Genomic DNA, 19,930 nt, shown 5'->3' with positions numbered 1-19,930 from the left:
ACTTCCTCGCAACTCTGCTTTATCTTAACTGTCAACACCTGGCCTAAGCAGGAACCTCTCTCTATCTCTGAACTTTAATCTGGCCCTGCTAGGCAAACAGCGCCAGGCTCGGACAAGGAGAGCGATTAGTCTGTCACGTTGCCCTCCAGTGCTTCAGCGGGGAGAGAAGGAAGCGGGGAAGGGAGAGGTCGGAGAGAGAGAAAGAGAGAAAGACACAAAGAGAGAGAGAGAGAGAGACGCTCGGAGGTGAGAGGATGTATGAAGTTAGATTAAGAAAAGAAAAGAGGAAAAAAAGACACATAAAGGCGAAGAGGAGGAAAAAGAGACGGAGAAAGAGAGGCTGAGAGAGGGGTAAGGAGGAGTTAGAGGCTGGACGGAGAGAGAGCGAGGAGAGGAGGGGGTGAGAGGTTTGTTTGAGATATAACACAGACGCTTAGCTGACCTGACAAGGCCACAGACCAGAGATATGGAGGTGAACCTCCACCCCCATGACGGGTGACTCAAACTGAGACCATGCAAACACACCTGGGCGCCATACATCCAAACAAATATGTGCTTTAGTACAAGTGTAGTATGTATTGAACTGTGACTGCCTGTATGTTCATTCGTGTGTGCGTGTGTGTGTGTGTATGTGTGTATGTGTGTATGTGTGTATGTGTGTATGTGGTCCAGGCATAACTCATGTTGTGAGGAACTAAAGCACTTTAAAAAGTCACATCATGGGGACTTGTCTTCCTTATGGGGACAAAAAGCAGAAAGTAGACAGTTAAATTCTAAGATGAAGACATGTTATAAGGTAGGGTTCAAGTTTTGGTTTGGTTAATATTGGGGTATGGGTTAGGCAAGTAGTAACTATGGTTAGAGTAAGTCTCCAGGAAATGAATGTAACTCAACACAATGGTTGCGTGTCCGGTGTGAGCATGTGTGTGAGTGTGTGTGTCCTGGTGGTTCTATACACTCTATATAGTCTAGTCAGATGACAATAAAAAAGAAAAGCACCAAATTCAGATAATGTATGTAATACTTTTTATTTTTTTCAAGACAAAATGGCTGAGTGAAGAGAATAATGCAGACAACAGCTGAAAATAGAGTGGCATCTCCGCAACTGAAAAACAACAACAAAATCTGTAAGTCGAGCAACAACTCATAAAGGTTGGTCAATGACCTTTGGTCATCAAACAGAGTAATTAAGCCATCACAATTCATCAGGAGGGAGGAAAAATGAACTGATTTGTTTTGCAGTGACTCTGTTCTGAACAGAGCGTGTGTATGCGTGTGTGTGTATAGTCATAATAAATAATGTCGACCAATGCCACAGGTCAACTTCAAGTTCAGTTCAGAACAAATAGCTTGAGAGTAAATACAGAACACAGGATGAAATCAGGCTGAAAACTTAAATGTACCTCAAAACCATCAGCAATGATAACATGTACCAAACGTTATTCTTTCTATGATTTCAGTTATATTTAGAATATGCCTTGCATATGACATGTACCATATTTAAATTATAAAGCACCATGGTTCATTTGGCAATGATGAAACTAAATTCAAAATAACAAAAAAAAAGAACTGTAGCAAAAAAAAAAAATAAAAAAGAACGCTTTTCAGATTGATGTTGGATTGATTGCATATGACAAAAGGTCTTTTTCAAAAATGGCTGGAATGTTATCAGGTGGTACATGTTCAAGGACAGTAAAAAGTTGGCTACCGAGAAAACCCAACAATAGCTTGTATTACTGCATATAAAATGGCAGGAGAGAAAAATATATAAAACAAACTAAAAAGATATGTACAACCACCTGTTTTAACCTCATTGTGGTCACTCCAGCGGGACTGCCTGAAAAGGCCATCATATGACCTCTCACCCTCGGGGGACACCACAACATTTCAATTTTCAAAAACATACTTATTTTCAAGCATACAAATTATTCACACTATATTATCCTGCCAAATTAAGAAAATATACGGTGGCAGCTTGTTGGGATTTTTTTCACTACAGAAAAAAGGGGTACATTGAAACCTTTAAAGAGTACAGGCAAAACAGTTAAAAATACAGGCTCCAACATAAATACTATAAGTGCCTACACTAAGTGAACATTAATTTCAAATACCATTCTAAATACAGGAAAAAAGTAGACCATAAATGTGTTTTGAACATAGGAACTTACATGAGTGTGCATTTTCCTATGTGTTTTAAGTTCTCTCTATATATTTATATATCATAAATCTCTCCCCAATGCAAATTTTTGTTCAACCTGAAGACTTGTGTATAGTAAAGGCAAAAAAGATGAGAAACATGTTCGTCACAATTCATTACATAGTGATCAAGTGCCGGATGTCAGCAAGACAGAAAAAGAGAAACAACGATGAAAAAAATTGAAACAAAATTGAAATAAGATTCTCCCCTAAAGATATTGAAGTGTTACTTAAAAACGATCAACAACACGGTTTGCTTATCTTCTTTAAATCAAATCTGTAGAATTTTTTATCTTTCTGTAATGAGCAGTACATTTCTATAGTTGGTATGAAGCAGGATATTTCTATGGCGGTTCCTGCATTGATACCCCAGAGAGCCAAACTAATTCAGATCTCAGGAGGAGACATGGCTGACGACAGTTTCTAGTTCAACCCTCTTCTTTTTTTTCTTTTTCATCTTTCCTTAATGCAGAGCAATGACACCACACTAATCTGACAGCATAAGAGCAAGTTTTCCCTTGAGCGTCCGACTGTAAACTGGGAAAATTGAACAGTGCATGTATTTAGTCCCAGATCTGAAATCTGGTCCTTGTTTTATACTCAACAACTGTACCTTCGATTAGAGAGACAGATACAGAATCCAAGGCAGAGTGACAAGTGCTATATCAACAATGACAGGGGGATGGAGATTAAGATACGACTACCACGATGAGGTCTAGAGCATGTCAACTCACTAGAACGCAAAATGTGTACATTTTACTCTTAAAAACTTGCGTGGATAGGGGTAATTTGTGGAAAAAAATTATCTTTTTTTTTGCTAAATCCAAATTCTTGACTTTTGATTTGAACGTTTCATTTAAGATGGTTTCCCAACGTGAGTAAATTTTAAAAAAGTTTTTCAGATTACTTAAGGGTTTCTACGATCTAATGCAGTAGAGAGTATAAACACTATGAGGACATAAACATTTGAATTGTAGAGACACCTGGTCAAGCTACCCCCCACCCTCTACTCTGACCCTCCACCCACCCTTCACCCTCATACACCCAAACAAAATCCCCCCTAAACCGACCCCGTCTCGCCATCACCCAAAAATCTGTCTGGCTTAGAGCAACTAAAACCCACTCTGTGGTCTTCATGTGGCTGCTAGCTACACTGCCTGCCTGGCTGACACAGAAGGAAACATAATTCTGTGCTACTCACAAAGAAAACTGCAAACTTTTAATTTTTTCAAAGAAAAAAAAAAACACTGGGAAATTAAGAGCTTTACGTTGGTAAAAACAACTCCCTCTCAGTATGGCACACATGTACCAGAAAATAAAAACACCTAAAACCAAAACTCTACACACCAAACTCCTACTCCTTTTTAGCATGTAACATGCCAGTAAACAGAATCACAATCTGGAGAATAACAATATACATGAGTCAGGCAGATAAATGATTTACCAGAGATACACATCTTTTTTTTGTTTGTTTTTATGTTTTTTGTTTCAGCTGGTTCCTTATGCTCTGCTAAGTCACAAAACGACAGGGTCGTGCAGGTGCTTGATGCAAGTACCTGCTTATTCCATATGTGCACAAAAATGTCCTGTAATCTTCGATAGCTGAAACTCCGAGCTTATAGCAAAAAGGAGGATTAACTAATGCGGGTAAAATATCCAAGGCACTCATTGTTGTCATTTCACACCATATTGTTAATTTCATTGCTGTTTGTAAAAGAAATATTTAATAGCGCTAGTGCCTAGCATTTCATAGGCAGCCCAATTTTTTATATATATATCTCTTTTCTCAATCTTGCATGGAAAGTCTTTCACAAAGATCCGTTTTAAGTGTGACCCTGCTTGTCTTGATGTTTTGATAATATGACACTGTCGACTATGTTCGAACACAAAACTGTACATGATATGTAAAACAGTATGTACTGTGTGCAGCATGGGTTCTCATAACTAATGTTTTTTTTTTATGTTGAAGAAATCAAAAGTATCAACAGCAACACATGTACAACCAAACCCACCAGCCGAGGACAATTTTCTCTCTAAGTAGCCAAAACACACCGAGCATGCTGTCCAGTTACAAAAAAATACAAAACGTGTAAATTATTGCACAATAGAAAGGCTCAAAAAGTTTTGCGTTTGATGCAATAGTATTGCCCCAATGATGGATCATGCATTCAGCTCTTTCCAGTCGGGGATTATAACAGGGCTGTACTGTGTACTGGTATCTAACCCTGTTGTCCTTTCCCCTCACTTATCGGCTAGTTAGCCAGGGTCGCTTTTTAGCCAGAGGAGCTGAGAGAGAGAGAGCTGCCAGCATGCTGCTCTTTGCCTACTCAGTCTTAATATCATTAGAGAGAGGGCGGTCATTGTGCCACTTCTTCATGTGTTTCTCCAGAGTGCTGTATACACTGAAAGGCATGTGGCAGATTTCACATTTGTACACGTCCTTGCCCATCTGTCCGTGGGTCTTCATGTGGCGGGTGAGCTTTGAGCTCTGGGCGCACGCATAGCTGCACAGGTCACACTTGTAGGGCCGCTCTCCGGTGTGACTGCGTCGGTGCACTGTCAAGTTGCTGCAGTTCTTGAACACCTTGCCACAATATTCACAAGTGTCGCTGCGCCGGCCGTCCTTGGAGCTCGGCCTGCCGTTCCCGCTGCCGCCGTGGGGCGTGCTGGCCCCGCTGCCGGTGCCGCTGCGTCCCGAGGGGGCCCGCTCCCCATCTAGCTCGCCGGGTGGAGTGGAGAAGCGCAGGCTGCCGTTCTCTGACGAGTGCTCAGATGAGGAGGCGAAGGGCGATTGTCTGGAGTCCCCACCTGTGAAGTTAATGAAGGGGTCCTTGAGTTGTCGTGAGGCAGCGTAGCCAGCTAGCCACTGGGAGTAGACATTCTCTGTATTAGGGATGGTGGGTGTGGGGGGGTCAAGGTCCTTCTCCACCTTAATGCGCTTGGACAGGGGGCTGAGGGAGCCAGGGCTGACCCTTCCTCCCAGCAGCTTCCGGGACAAGCTGTCAATGGATATTGGTCCCACGCCGTTGATGGTAGTGATGGTTCCATCATCTGCCCGGTCTGACTCCATGGCTGAATCCTCCTCACCAGGCTCCCGGGACAAGCTCCGGCGGCGTGGATGCAGGGCTTCACTGTTCTGGTGGTGGCGGGCCCCTTCTAGCCGCAGGCTGAAACGATAGTCATTCGTTGCCTCATCTTCTTCCACTTCGGGCTTACTTTCAATTTCCTCCTCCTCCTCTTCTTCTTCTTCTTCCTCTTCCTCTTCCTCCTCTTCCTCCTCCTCTTCTTCCTCCTCTTCCTCCTCCTCTTCCCCATTTTCAGGCATCAGACCATTGTTCTCACTCTTGAACTTGGCCACCACTGACTTGAGGGCATCCGTGGCACTGCCCATCAGCTCACTGGTTCCTGGTTCAGGAGAGCTGGCTGTCGAGCCATCATCGGACTTGGAACTAAGCACAGAGGACTTGCTCTGACAGTGTGTCTTCATGTGTCGTTTCAGTTTGCTGGCCTGGGTGCAAGCATGGTTACAGAGGTGACACTTGAATGGCTTTTCCCCTGTGTGGCTACGCCGGTGAACGATTAAGTTGCTCTGGAACTTGAAGGTCTTCCCGCAAAACTCGCAAGACTTTGCCTTGAGAGGTGTGCCCGGCTGCACTGCATTGGATACGGCATTCGGGGTGGAACGTGCACCAGAAGGAGACTGAGCGGTGGAGAGGGGAGGTGTCGCTGAAAACGGAGGCTTTGAACCTGGCTGGAATGGCTGCAGCAGCCGTTGCATAGCGTTGGGCCTGTTAGGAGAGAGAGGTGGGGAGGCCCCAGTGGCATTCCCGGCCAGCTCGCGTAGACGCCTCGAGAAGTCCATGCTGGGAGGGGGCTCTAATGGCACTGAGTTGAGCCTCATCACCCTGTCAAAGGCGCTGGGATGGTGGGTTGCCAGGGCCAAGTCATCAGGACTGAGGCGGTGGCGAGGTGGCGGGCTGAACAGTGGTGGGGTACGGGGGTAGCGACCCTCACGAGGTGTGGATGCTGATTCTCGGCCAGACCCAGAGCCCGGCATCCGCAGGAGGCTGTAAGGACTACCATCAGCTAAGTGGACAGCATGGAGGGGAGGCTGTGAGGAGGCACGGTCACCGCCCATCCCAGGAGCTGTCGCCACGCGGGGGGTGAAGGGGCTGCCTGGCTCGCTCTCCAAATAGATGCGGAAACCGTGGGTGTTCTGGGCGTGCTGGAGCAGGAACCAGGCACTGGTGAAGGGGTGCTTGCACGTGGTACAGATGTAACTGCTGGGCTCATCTTTATCTATAAAAACAAGAGACACACAAAGAGAAAAATAATTTAGTCAACCAGATAAAATGATAAAGGGACATACGCAACAACTCAGTACTAAAACTGATATTACACCATCATTATAGAATCATTTATTGAAATAAATAACATTTCTGAACTATTTGTAAGCATATCATATTATGATCCTGATCACAGCAATAGAAAAAACATCTTTTAAAAAATTAACTCAAATAAATAGCCCGCCCCTTTGCTGCTGTGATTTAGTGTGACTGAATATCAACACTGTGAATTGCATTTTTTCAATTGTTAGAAAATGATCGCAAGCTGGAACATAGCTTAAAGATTAAATTTTACAATTTTATCAAACCCACATTTCTCCCAGTGACTGTGTGCTTAACAAAAGAATATATAAAACAATAATGGGAAATATCTCAGGCAGCAAATACACAATTCACACAGTTGAAGAGACATAGGAATATTTCAAACAATAATTGACTTTCAATAGCACTTGCACGCTGACCTGAGTTTTGCCTGACAATGCACGCCTAATCTCATTAAACACACTCATCTCCCCTCCAATGCCTTGTTTACAGAATTAGCAAGGCTAAAGTGGGACATGTATCTGATGCTGCATATTAACGCTGAATACAAATAAGAGGTCACATGCTAATAAATTGTACCAGCGTTTATCACAAAAAACACACATCCACAGCTGGAAGAACCAAAGGAAAAAAATTATGCATGTTTGTGTGTGGGTGGTAAAGCTTCTATGAAAATGCATTTCATGCATTACTTTTCTATTTCTGATATTTCATGCTTTATGGATTTATTTAAATCCTCTCAGGTGAAGAGAAAAGGAGAAGAAGGGGAAAGCAGAAGTGAGAGATATGCAAAATAAGAAGCATCCGCCACTTGCAAATGTGCTCCCTCTTTCATCTTTCGGCTGTCTTATCCTTTCTTCTCTTTTTTCCTTTTTCACTGGAGGGCATTTTTCTGAAGTCATTTGCAGACACTGAACCCACAACCACGGCCATACTGTGCAGGAGAGGGAGAACGAGGGAGCGGGAGGAAGGAAGACGGGCCGAGGGTATGCGACTGCGACTATGAGCGATTCCTAAGATGGTGGATGGACAGTCTTGCATGTTTTAAGCCTGCTGTGGCTGAGAGACAAAGGGGAGAAGAAGAGGCAGAGAGAGAAGACGGCTGCATGGAGAAAAGCATGATGTTGTGGATGGGAAATAGAGGGAACAGATAAGTGTTTAGTGCTTCCTTCTATCTCGTGTCCATGGCCATCGCGGCCCCCTCTGAACAATCTCACTTAAAGACCAGAACACGGCATAAAATGTGCACCCAATCAGACCTACACGCAAACCTTTTCCTCTTGACTGAAAAGAGTTGGAAGGGGGTATACTGGTAAATTATGGATCATTACAATCTGCTAAAATTACAGTTAATTGCTGCCACCTGCAAGGGGCTCTGACCCACTATGGAATTTTCCATCATAAAAAAGCCATTTGCCCATACACGTTTTTGCTCCCCCTCTCATAAGCACAAATAAAATGTGCCCATTACATTGGTTTGGCTATATGCATGTTTCCTGATTATGTGAGTTTTTATGGCTTTAAATAGAAAGCACCATATCGCTTGTAAAACGGTTGTAATAACCTGGCTTTTCCGGCTCTTTTCTCTTTGATTTGCAGCCCATACACACTTCCCTCCCATGATGTGTGAGTGGACCGTGTATATGCATGAGGAGGAAAAATGAATTTTCTGTTGTTTGTGAAGGACGAGATAGGGAGTTCAGGTTGGGTGGGGGTTGGAGGGTGGGCTCGAATGTCGTCTTCTCCTCCTAAGACGTCCGTCCGAGGAAAGAAAGCAGCGAGAAATGAAGTAAGGAGATATAGGGGGGGAAAGGAAGGGAGTGAAGGAGGGAAAGAAGTGTGGCGTGAAGGGGACATCCCTAATGACAACCCACCCCGTTTCTGAAGGACACGAGAGCCACAACACAGCTTTTTAAAGGCACTAGTCAAAGCACATTCTTATGTATCAAAAATAGCGTGTCTCGTGCTATGCAATCAGCAGCCCATCCATGGGCATCTGACAGTGCACAAGGCAGAAGCAGCGATGATAATTGTTATTCCCGTACTGGCATGTGGACAGATTGATGGGCATCAAAAAGCCATACAACACATGCTCAGATTCACAACATCGACAGATACCTAAATAAGTCCACTATTGTTCTTAATAGCTGTCCTCAACGGGGTGGAAGGACATCTATTCAGACGGAGAAACAACATTCTGACAAGGCGTATCATGGCCTTGAATATTTCTTTGCCCCTATATAAGAGCAGAGAACTGAGCGAAGGGGAGGACGGATGATCTTATAAATAAGTCTGTCCTCTAATGGAATAAAAGAGAACTCCCTCTCGCTCTCTCCGTCTGTTTCTCTCCTTCCAGTAACTGTAAGTCTGTGGCGAGTTAGGGCCGGAGAGCAGGAGAGCTGGAGCTAATGCTGGATCTCCAGGTCCCTTTGAAATAGGATCAGCAGAGAGGAGAAATCACACTGACAACCCCTGAGCTGCCATTTCATGGCAGGGGCTGAAAGAGGGGACTTTGGGGGAAGAGAAGACGGCAAGCATGTATGAGAGAGAGAGAGAGAGTGAGAGAGAGAGAGAGAGAGGGGATCAGGAGCAGAAAAGTAGGAGAACGATAATAAAAAAAAAGCCATAGAGGCAGAGAACAGAGGAACGATGTAGAACAGTCAAAGGAAGAGAGGGGAGGGGGGCCGAGGGGGGGGGGGGGGGCATTGCGGTGTCTAACGGACATAGTGAGCTGCTATCAGGCACAGAATATGATCCAGGGCTCGCGCAAAAATGAACAAGACCAACTGACGCAAGGGCAGAGGGGAAATTATGGCGCCTTCGATGGCAGATACGGTCGCCTGTGAGCTGCCGACACCATCTTCACGCCAGACAACAGTGTTGACCATACAAAGCAACACACACAAACAGATCGGGCAGACTGATGCTCCACAGACATTTCACTCATGCAGATTGCTCTATTGTTAGTGACCCCACCCCCAAAACCCAGTCTCACACGATCTGCCTCAATCTCCACAGACACACACACAGACACACACACACACACACACACATACACGCACACACACAGTGACCATGCCACCCCGTCTCGTCATTATCCTATTAGGCCAAACATAGGCAGAAACACAAACAAACAAAACAAAAGACGCAGAGACAACCACGACCATTATTGACGCATGAAGGGAAAAATCTCTCAGCATCCGTCTTGTTCATCACTTCATCTCTGGATCAAGCCCACCAATTATCAGCCTGCTCCATCAAACTTTCTCTACATTTAAAAGTTACTGGACTTGGCTTGACCTCCAATCTTCTATGATTTTCTTTCTTTTGTCCTTGACCAACCCTGATGGCGGACTCAGGCCATCCTGATGGGACCATGCAGCTCTCACTGATATTGGTCATTTAGCTAATGGAAGAACGAGCTAACAGGATTAGCTTGCAGGGCCTTCCAAACGGAGAAGGAGGAAGAGGAGGAGGAGGAGGAAGCCACAGAGACAGAAGACGGGAGGGGACACAGTGTGTCCCAAAGTTATCAGTCGGCCATGCTCGGGAGCACTCACACACCTGAAAAGTGATTATGCTAATAGTAGGTCTTTGCCAATATTCATAAGTGTTTATAGGTGTTGGAGTGAGTGCCTCGGGAAGACGGATTGTTGTCAATACAGTGCCTCTTAAGAGTGCCTCAGCCATAACTGGCGTTAATGTGATTACCACTCTGTTTATGTCATTAGGGTATTCACAGTCAGGGATTGGACAGGGGTGAAGGGTGAGGCAGAGGGAGAAGGTGGTGGGGGATGGCAGCGGCTCCCATTAGAGCTTTTCTTCACTGGCTTGCTTGGCTTTTTAAATTCACCCTCTTGTATACATGACTTTCATCTGACTTAGCTGGCAAGGCTTTGTGGGAAAAAACTTTGCTGTAATTATTCACGTCCTTTCATATTTTGGGTATTGCGAGGGGGGGTAGTCTCATCCATGTTATCACCAGAAAGATGCTCTCGATCATTGACGTCCTCCACCTCACTTCTCTGTCTCTCTCTGTCTCTCTGTGTTTCTTTGTCGCCGCCGCACACACGCACACACGCACACACACACACGCACACACAAACACAACTGGGTTCATACACTCGCTTCTTTGTCCGGGGTGCACCGAGCCACTGGCCAGAGACAAAAGGCTTGTTTGACCAACACTTGTTCCTGAGACAAAGTAGGATACAGGAAATACGATTTGTCAAGCCAAAAGCCAGCCAGGGAATATAACCAGGGCCTGTGCCACTGGCCGAGAAGCTGACCACTAAACTCATCACACATGGTAGGACAGAAAAAAGAGAAGAGGGTGTAGTATAGGTAGTGAGAAAAAGAGAAAATGGAGAGCTAAAGATAGGAAACGAGAGAAGTAAGTGGGGAGAAGAAAACCTATAGCTGGTATTAGCAAGTAAAGGGTGGAGGGGTCCTCCGGATAAAGATGCATGGTTGTCCTTGAGGGTCTGTGCCCAGTATAAAGTAAACTGCTGGCTGTGGCTCTGTCTCCAGTCAGACTTTCACACTTCTTACCTTTCCTATCCCCCTCTCCTTCTCCTGAAAGTTGATAAGAGCAACAGTGGAATTGAGGCGTCTCTGAGACACTAAGAAACCATTATGGACAGATGGCTGCCACACGGAGGGCAATGAATGCATGCACAGCACAATGGACAAATGCGTGTGTGCGTGTGGGGAAGTCGGTGTGTTTTTTCATACACGTGTTGTAGTGTGATGGTTTCTTCAATGGGCATGAATGTTCATTTGCATGTTTGTGTGAGCGTGTGAGAGTGTGATATATATTTGAATGTAATACACTTGCCACAATAATTTTAAAATTTGCATTGCTCTACGTTGTCCTATTCCCTGCGTAACCTAACTCCCTCTGATCTTTTCTCGGTTGAACTGTATTTGAACTGACCGTCCACCCACCCATCCATCCTTCCGTCCATCTCTCTATTCCTCCACCTATCCATCCGTTCATCCATCCCCACTAAGCCCAGCTGGACAGCTTCGTGCCTGGGTGCGGCTGGGTCCGGCAGACCTCATAATAGGCTGGGCCAGGCTCTCCTGCAGATCATTATTTGCTCTCTGCTTACCAGCGACGATGGGAGGCCGCACTCACTTGTTTCTCATCCTAGCTCTAATGGTACGGTGAAAGGACCTCTGGGCTTCTAAGCTTAACCAGTCTAATTAAATGGACCATCGCTTATGTAAGCATCCGCAGAGATTATTTATTGAGTTGGGATCCGCTTCGCAGGATCAAACCGCCGTCAACAAAAGCCAACGCTCAGTGGAGTAGGTATTAAATAAAGGAGTGGAATCAAAGCTGCAAACTGCCAAGTGTCAGTTTAAGCACACATATCCAGGTACATAAGAAGACTTAATCAAGCAGGAGTATTTTTGGACTCGGGCAATATCCCAGATGGGCAAGGAGTCTCTGAGCACTTCAGAGGGGAAAAGTGAAAACTGTTCTGTCAAAGGAAAGATACGTCTCAATAAACTGCAGCTTAGGGGGGGGGAGGAGAGAGGAGTAAAATAGGCTAATTAGGAATATATCAGAAAATAGTAAAATTCCGTTCAATGGAATAGAATGTGGGTTATTTTGACTTCACTATACGGCATTCAGATGAGAGCATGTGCTGTCTTTCCGTACAAGCATCATCCCTGTTTGAAGTGCACAGACAAGATAGCCTACGTGAGACATGAGGCCAGCAGCCCGAGCTTCGCTATCTCTGCATAGCTCAGCTTATGACAGGCTGGCGTCCCTGCAGAAAGGATGGAGGGGGACCGGGGAGGTCGAATAGCTGCACATTTCTGCATAAATCTCCAGAGAGATAGCATCAGGAGGAGAGGAACAGGGGAGAGGGGCAGGCAAGCAGCGAGGGATGATAAGGCCCCCGGGGCAGGGCATTCGACACTGTCAAAACTGTTTCGTCTCCGGCTATTGGACGAGTGGAGCGCGTTATGAGCCTGCATACCATTTGCCGGGACGCGATTCGGCTTCACCGGAGCATACAGGGCTCTGTATCTGACCTCCACACCCCCCTCCCCTCCTCCCCGGTCTTCATAGACATGCAGGGAGATGGACAGAGCAGCACAAACACTGCATGGGAAAGACTGCAGTGAATTGAAGTGAACACACTGCAGTCACATTACGGCCCAACATGGAAAAACAGCTGATTATCAGGATGCACAACAATCACAAGATGCCGCTGGTTTAAAATGTGTTGCATTGTCTATTTCACTCAGTAATAAGACTGAAACCTAACAAGACAATCGCTAAATGTCTAAAAACAAGGGTTTAAACACAGACTGAAGATAACTGATCAGTTAACAAGACTGATATTTTCCAGGATTCTTATTTTTCTCTCGCTTGTATGCAAGACCACCGTACAAAGATATACGGAGGAGGATAAGGGAGCTGCTTGACAGACGTTTTGATTTGTCTTTGTTGCGGTTTCTTTTGTTTTTTTATCTACACACTACTGAAGAACAAGAATATTTTGCTTTTATATACTTAATTTATTCAAAAAAAATCAATTGTTGCACTCTGCCCTCCCCTCCTTCTATCAAGTACAAATTAACTCTCTTTCTCAAAGACACTCCCTTTCTCTTCTTGTAAACATGACTGAACTTTTTATAGGATGTTCTGGACCATGAAGTGTGACACAAATGTATTCATCCTCTTTTACTTTGATTTTCTAATGCTTTTAAAAACCAAGGACTTTCTCTTCCAGGGAAATGGTTTCATTATCTCCACCAAAAGGGTTATGTTTTCAGCCCTGTCTGTTTTTTGGTTGGATGGTTTGTTTGTTTGCAAGATTACACAAAAATAACAGAACAGATAACCATTAAACCTGGTGTTGTGGAGAAAGAGAGTGAGTGAGAGATAAAAGACAAGACAAGTTGAAGAGTGGGCAGTGAGGTAGACTATAGAGACTTCACCTGATCTACAGGCACAGACCTGCAGTCAGGCTATTTGAGCTGAGAGAAGTCCAGGTACACACACACACACACACACACACACACACACACACACACACACACACACACACATGAAGGGGGAGAGAGAGAGAGATTCTGGACTGAGTAAACACTTCCGTGTGTGGAGGATAGAGTCATTCTCTTGCCCTCCTGCCTGCACACTCCTTTGTCACTCCTCCCTCCATCATGCCATTTCCTTAACACACTCTGATGACAGAATTGAGGGAGGTTGAAGTGGATCTGTTTTTCACAATCACACAACAGAGGCTCCCAGCATCTTTATTTTCCTAAACTCAAGTGGATGTTACCTTTGGCTGTAAATAATAATAAAAAAAACACCTGTGCCATAAACCTCTCATCCTCTCCACCCACTCATTTAGTGACGGGCAGATCTCAAAATCCATCCATCAGACCAGTGTGTGCAAGTCTTGTTTTTTTCTCCTCCTACCTTTTTTTGCCTGTGGTGTTCTGTCACTGTGAATAATGTTTCCAGAGAAACTGAGACGGATAGTATATGGGCGAAGGAAAAATGAGAGACGAGGCGAAACAGGCAAAGATACTCATCGTTGTCTTAATCTCTGTGGTACGGCAGCGCGGACGGAGCGGGTTGAGGGCCTGTGCATCTCGGGGTTCTAGATACACTTGAAAACAACACATCTTCATGCCCTGGTGCTGAAGCGGAGGTGGAGAACTGTTAGGGAACGCTAAGTTACCACGACTGCTGACCTCAGTTGTTTGTTACACTCGCAGTAGGCCCAGAAGCTCTTGAGCATGGGTCATCATTTAGATACCAGTGAACAAGGGCTGTTTTAAACATGCAGTTATTTTTCACCCTGTCCTACCACCTCGAGGTGAGAGGACCAGGGCATGTGAGCTCGGGCCAACCATAGCAGCTCGTTATGCATACGAGCCTCAAGGCATTGTGGGGGGACATGGCACTTTAGAACAAGAGGACCAGTGTGTTGGAGTGTCCCGTGGCCCGGAGCTGTGGAGGCTGAGGGTTTAACACGCGTCCCATCTGGTGTGTGTGACTGTGCACACGGTGGTCGAGTGGTTAAGGAAGCATCAATAGCCGGACTCTTTAGATCGAGGGGTATCTCAGGTCAGCTTGCGAATCCATTTTCCTCATAGAAGTGGCAAACAGCAAGAGTTATGCATGCCCATGTGGTGACCTCAGATCTGAAGTATGGACTTTGGTTCAGTGTCTTTTTTTTGTGAACCAAGTTTATATCCAAAGATTTCAAGTTCACTGATCCCGTAATAAGGACATGGCCCCAAACAGTGGGACATCAATGCTTGAACTATCCACTCATCCAGCCCTCCATTTCCTGTTCCATTATTAATTCATCAAGGAGAAAATAGTGCTGGGCCACTTCTCAACCCAGGCACTTTCCAAATCCTGATTAAAATTGCAAAATGGCCTCCTGTTCAGCCTTATTTCAGCCTCTTGAAGACACAGAGCTGAACAGCGTGGTTCCAGAAGTAAAAATCCCCAGCACATTTATGACTCGTGTTTTGGACAAATACCCCATTCGAGCGGTTGTCAAACAAAATGAGTCACGATTGAATTGTACATTGCAGGGCACAGTATTCCTTCCAAGTGGAACAGGCCTGTGCTGTACACGCAGGAGAAAAGACTATAGGGCTAGAACGGGGTGAAGGCAGCCGGTTAATACCAACATGTAATGTTTACCATCAATAGCAGCCCATAAGATGGATTGGCCATATGCTTGGCAATGTCAGGCCACGCTCCACACAATTCTTCATCTCCGAGCCTCGCCGTACCAGATTCCTGCTCGCTAATTGAAGACATGTGGTCTGATCAGCCACCATAGCGACGCATGAGAGGCAGATAAAATGGTGGACATTAGGACCTTGTGCAGAGTCACCCAGGCTACTAGGAGACGGAATCTGCCTATGTATCAGGTACGTTTAACTCGGTGGCACTATAAGTCCTTGTACGTATCATTAGAAATTATATTTAACACAGTGACCTATGTCGTTTCAGTTTCATGTGGTGCGCGCACACACACACACACACACTGTCACTGGCCTGTTAAAAATACAGCATGTGGACCCTTCCGCTTATTCTCCCTGGAGGTGTGTCAGGAACATGCATAGGTCCAAGCAGTAGTGAGCGTGATATTAATTAAGGTAGCCAACCTGTAGGTTCCTTTGTGCCCAGCTGTAGAGCATAAATCAGGCTTTTAACGAGGCTAGGGCCCTAAGATCTCAAACCGTGCTGGAATGCTACCTGCGCTGCCGTGCCAAAAATCTGTCTGGGTCTAGGGCTCCTATAGATCACTATGTTTAAAGGGGGGCTATAGCGACCTACCCTGGGGAGGGAGGGAAGGAGGGAGGGCAGAGCAGAGGAGCAGAAAAGGAGGGTGGCAAAAGGGGGGCATGAGCTATTTCTATTGGGTCATCAGGTTTAAGTAAACATGTGTGGCGTCTGTGTGTAAGCGTGCATATGTGCTACAGCACAACAAAATCCTCCTGTTTCTTATTAGGATGCAGTGTTAAAAGCAAGGGCAAATAACAAGAAACAGAGCTAATAGGAGACAGCTTGATAACTTAAGACAGAGCAGGAGGGTTAACAGGTACAAACTTCTCCAGTGGATCAGCAAAGGTCAAGGAATCATCGGCAAAAGGGCAATAATAATAAATTCGTCAAAGATATTGCTGGTAAATGTCTGAGGGAAAGTTAAACGAGTTTGCAGACTTGAGAAAGAGTTGACTAGCAGGATGTGTGGAGAAAGCCAGTTTTGCTTATAAGTGACAGAAGGATTTATGCTACAGACAGCTGCAGGACATGCAGGACAAACCAATGTACAGACTGACTGACTGACTGGCGGAATGGTTCAGCTCCAAGCCACCGTTTCTGCACAGAGAGGGTCCATGAACTCCGACATTCCACAACAGGCAGTGGCAAGACTTACTGACACACACGTACACAGATACACTGAAGATGATGGATAAACGCACATGCTTGACACTCACTAGAACGTAATGTGCAACTGCTTGAATGGGCCAGAACGGTGCTAAAAGAATTTGTATTATACAGTAGTTTATTTTCATGTGCATTAAACAGTACAGCAGCACAGCCATGCAATGCGATGCAATGCCTGCACTCCTGGAGAGCTTATACCAGCTAACCAACCGTACCCTAATAAGTCAGTGTGAAAGTGCGGAAATTTGGATTAATGGCTGATCAGGGGATGGGTAGAGCTGGTTTCTCAGACTGCACTCGGCCACACCACCTGAGATTTATGGGCCAGATGTTTGTGCTATTGCTTCTCTAACGGACTATAAAACTTAATTTACAGGAGGCAGCGACAGCGTCTCTACGTGAAGCAACATGCCGAAATCTTGCCGCGCTGATGCAAACGTCAAAATCAAAATAAATAAAAGAATGTAATTAACAAACAGCTACCACTACTGGGAATTTCTCATGCGCTCCGCTGCGGTTTCTCTGTCCCTTTTGACTTTCTCTTTGTCGTGTCACTTAGACAATGACAGCCCCGACAGGAATGTCGCTCCACTCCCTGCCAACGTGAAGTCAGGTTCTCAAGATCCACCCTGTCATTTTGAGAGGGGCTGACAACCTCTGACTGACGCGGGGGGTTGCGGGGGCATTGACCCCGGTGAACTGCTTGTGTTGCTTTCCCAGAAATGAACTTTGTGAATTTGCGCAAGGTCAAACTGTACAGCTCCTATATGCTTTTTCCATACATGTCCAGCTGATATGGTACACGCCTACAGAAAACAACAAGAGGAGGGGAGAGTGCCTGAGAACAACCCAATCTGATTAGTATCTCATGTACCTTTGACACCGCCGTATACATACATATGGACATAAAAAGACTTGCATGCTCTTAACACATATGGCACTCTATTGCTCTCGTCCAGTCTCATCACATGTTGCAGTTCATGAAAGAAATGATGAAAAGAGGAATTAAGTGCAGTGACAGAAAAAGGATATTGGCTGAAGAGGAAGGGTTGGAGTTGAAGGGTGTCGGGAATGGGGCTAAAAAGCTGTGCAGCGGAGAAGATGGGGAAAAACAAAAGAGTGGTGGACAGCCTTACACTGCAGCACCCATTCTAGATTACATTAGTGGCAGCTGCTTCCTTTGTGTGGTTTTATGGCCTGGCCCCAAGAAAAAGCTGCTAAAATTTCATTTAATCTGCAGCAGAAACTCAAGTGTCTGTCAGCCACTCAAACACGGGGGCCTAAAAGCACCGTGCTCTCAGATAACTGAGGCAAAATAACGCTAATAATATCTCTCTGCGTGGCCGTAAGGGGCAGACATTTTGTGTAACCAAAGAGGGCCCGCCTGTGCTGCCGGTGCATGGGAAACTGGCCCGCTCTCGCAGTACAGGGGCAGGACTTTAATGGCCAGTGCGGGAGCCAGACAACGTCCCCCTTCTTTCCCTCCCTCTCTCCCCCCTTTATCTGCACCTCCTGTTCATCCTTCCAAGTCATTAGCTTATGTTAATCGCTAAAACTACCAAGAGTGACCCCCAATTTCATTTAGTATGCCACTACACTTAACAGCAGATGACAACGCAGCTGTTACAGCCGATTTATTAAGGTAAAATAACCGTAAGACTGAGCCTGTATTTTGTGCTAATTTGAATTAGTTGCCAACAGCGCAAGCTATCAGATAAAATCACATATTTGTTCAATTTATCTCTGTTAAAGAAAAAAGATTTCAAAGATCCTTAATTAAAAAAATTGGTGTCTTCATATTCAACACTCTTCCATCCATTTTCTCCTTTTCTTGCAGTCAATAACTTTTTAAAGAAAAATATCAAAACCCTGAAAACTCTGTACAAAGCCTTGGCAAATTATTTTGCCAAAGCTTTAGATAAAATCCCCACAGTCTAATAGAATCTGATACAATTAAACAAGTCAAGAGCAAAATTCCAGAAGTGGAAATGGTCAAACTGATTCAATTTCAGTTGCCGACCTAATATCCTGATCCTAGATACTGAAAAGTATGAAAACACCAAAAAGCCCAACAACAATTTGCACGCGTCACGGTGCTGGGATGGAGTTTTGACAGCAGTGGCAACTGACAGAAAGCAGCAGTACACACAGCGGTTAGAGGCGGTTTCCTTCCTGGGCTTTGGGTTCACAAAGCGACATGTCCACATACGTCCATACTCATTTTGTTCAGATACACCGAGAGGAAGGAGGGGTGATGCAAAAGGCCCCTTTCCTTCGACCTCCCGGATAAAAAAGATGACAGGAGTGAGGAGAGCTAGGGGCATGGGGGGAGGGGGGGAGAAAAGGTGAACTGAGCTGATAGAGGAAGAGGCCCTTTAAGCAGAGATGTAGACAGAGGGAGTTGAAAACTGTCCATTCAGAAAAGATCTGCTCCCCCTGTTTGAATGGGGCAGATCACAGATAGGGGGATTGTGACTTCACTGTTTCACCTGCTCATCCCCTCAGGTTTGGCTGAGGATTAAGGGACCGGCCCAACTGTGGGAGGATGATGACGATGAAGCACGGTCACCAGTTACATGGACAGAGTCATGAGATTTTCTCTCACGCTCTAAAATTATGGAAATGCCAAATCTGGTTGTGGCACTTGTTGAGTATCCTTACTTAATGACACTTTGAAAAAAGGCAAAAAAAGTTATGAGAGGTGGTGGGAGCTTTGAGTTTTAGAACATATTATTGATGCTACCACTTCTGGTTAGAATGGAGGTACTTGTATTTGAACATTGGCAACACATGCCATCAGGGTTAGGGTTAGGAATTAAAAGCTTTGTCATGCTTAGTGAATGTGGTTATTGACATTTTTTGGCAATGAACTCGATGTCAGTAAACCTTTGAAGGGTGTTAGTGAACTTTAAAGACTATTCAATTACCAAGAGAAGATAACTAGCACAATGTCTGTTGGTTATATGAAGTTGCAACCAGCAGGAAATTTGCTTAGCTTAGCACAGAAACTTGCACAGTTCAAAAGTGAAATAGTGAAATAAAATTATACATGCCAGTGGACATTCACCCTTTTTTTTTGGTAATACAGTGTTTAGGCACGAAAGGGAATTAAAAGAAGAAGGGAGGAAGAAAGAAAATAACGATAGAGGAAAAGCAACACAGAAGCACAAATGAGTGCTAATGAAGACGTAGAAAGCTGTAGAGGAGGGAAGGCGGAAGAGATGGGCGAGGGCAAATTAACCTTTTTAATTGGAGAGTGGTAGCCCTCTTTGGACCCTGCAGTTGGATGCAGAGTGCTGACAGATGATGAGAGGGAAATGGCAGGCCTATTACAGGCAATCTGGCCCCACAACTTGGCAGACCACAGCAATACTAGAGCCTTGGGAGAACAGGG

At 45.1% G+C, this 19,930-nt stretch overlaps 1 protein-coding gene across 1 annotated transcript in view; it reads right to left on the bottom strand.

The window, feature by feature from the left end:
• Positions 1-1,003: 1,003 nt before the first annotated feature.
• Positions 1,004-19,930, bottom strand: part of LOC128437059 (B-cell lymphoma/leukemia 11A) — a 35,809-nt gene continuing 16,882 nt past the window's right edge. The window contains exon 3 of the mRNA XM_053419062.1: positions 1,004-6,495. Coding sequence (XP_053275037.1) covers positions 4,520-6,495 — 1,976 coding nt within the window. The 3' untranslated portion in view covers positions 1,004-4,519. The remainder of the gene's footprint in view (positions 6,496-19,930) is intronic.

Source organism: Pleuronectes platessa, chromosome 3 (genome assembly GCF_947347685.1).
Source record: "Pleuronectes platessa chromosome 3, fPlePla1.1, whole genome shotgun sequence".
In the NCBI taxonomy this organism is placed as follows: Eukaryota; Metazoa; Chordata; class Actinopteri; order Pleuronectiformes; family Pleuronectidae; genus Pleuronectes; species Pleuronectes platessa.
Note: the sequence above shows the minus strand (reverse complement) of the source record. Positions and strands in the feature narration are given on the sequence as shown.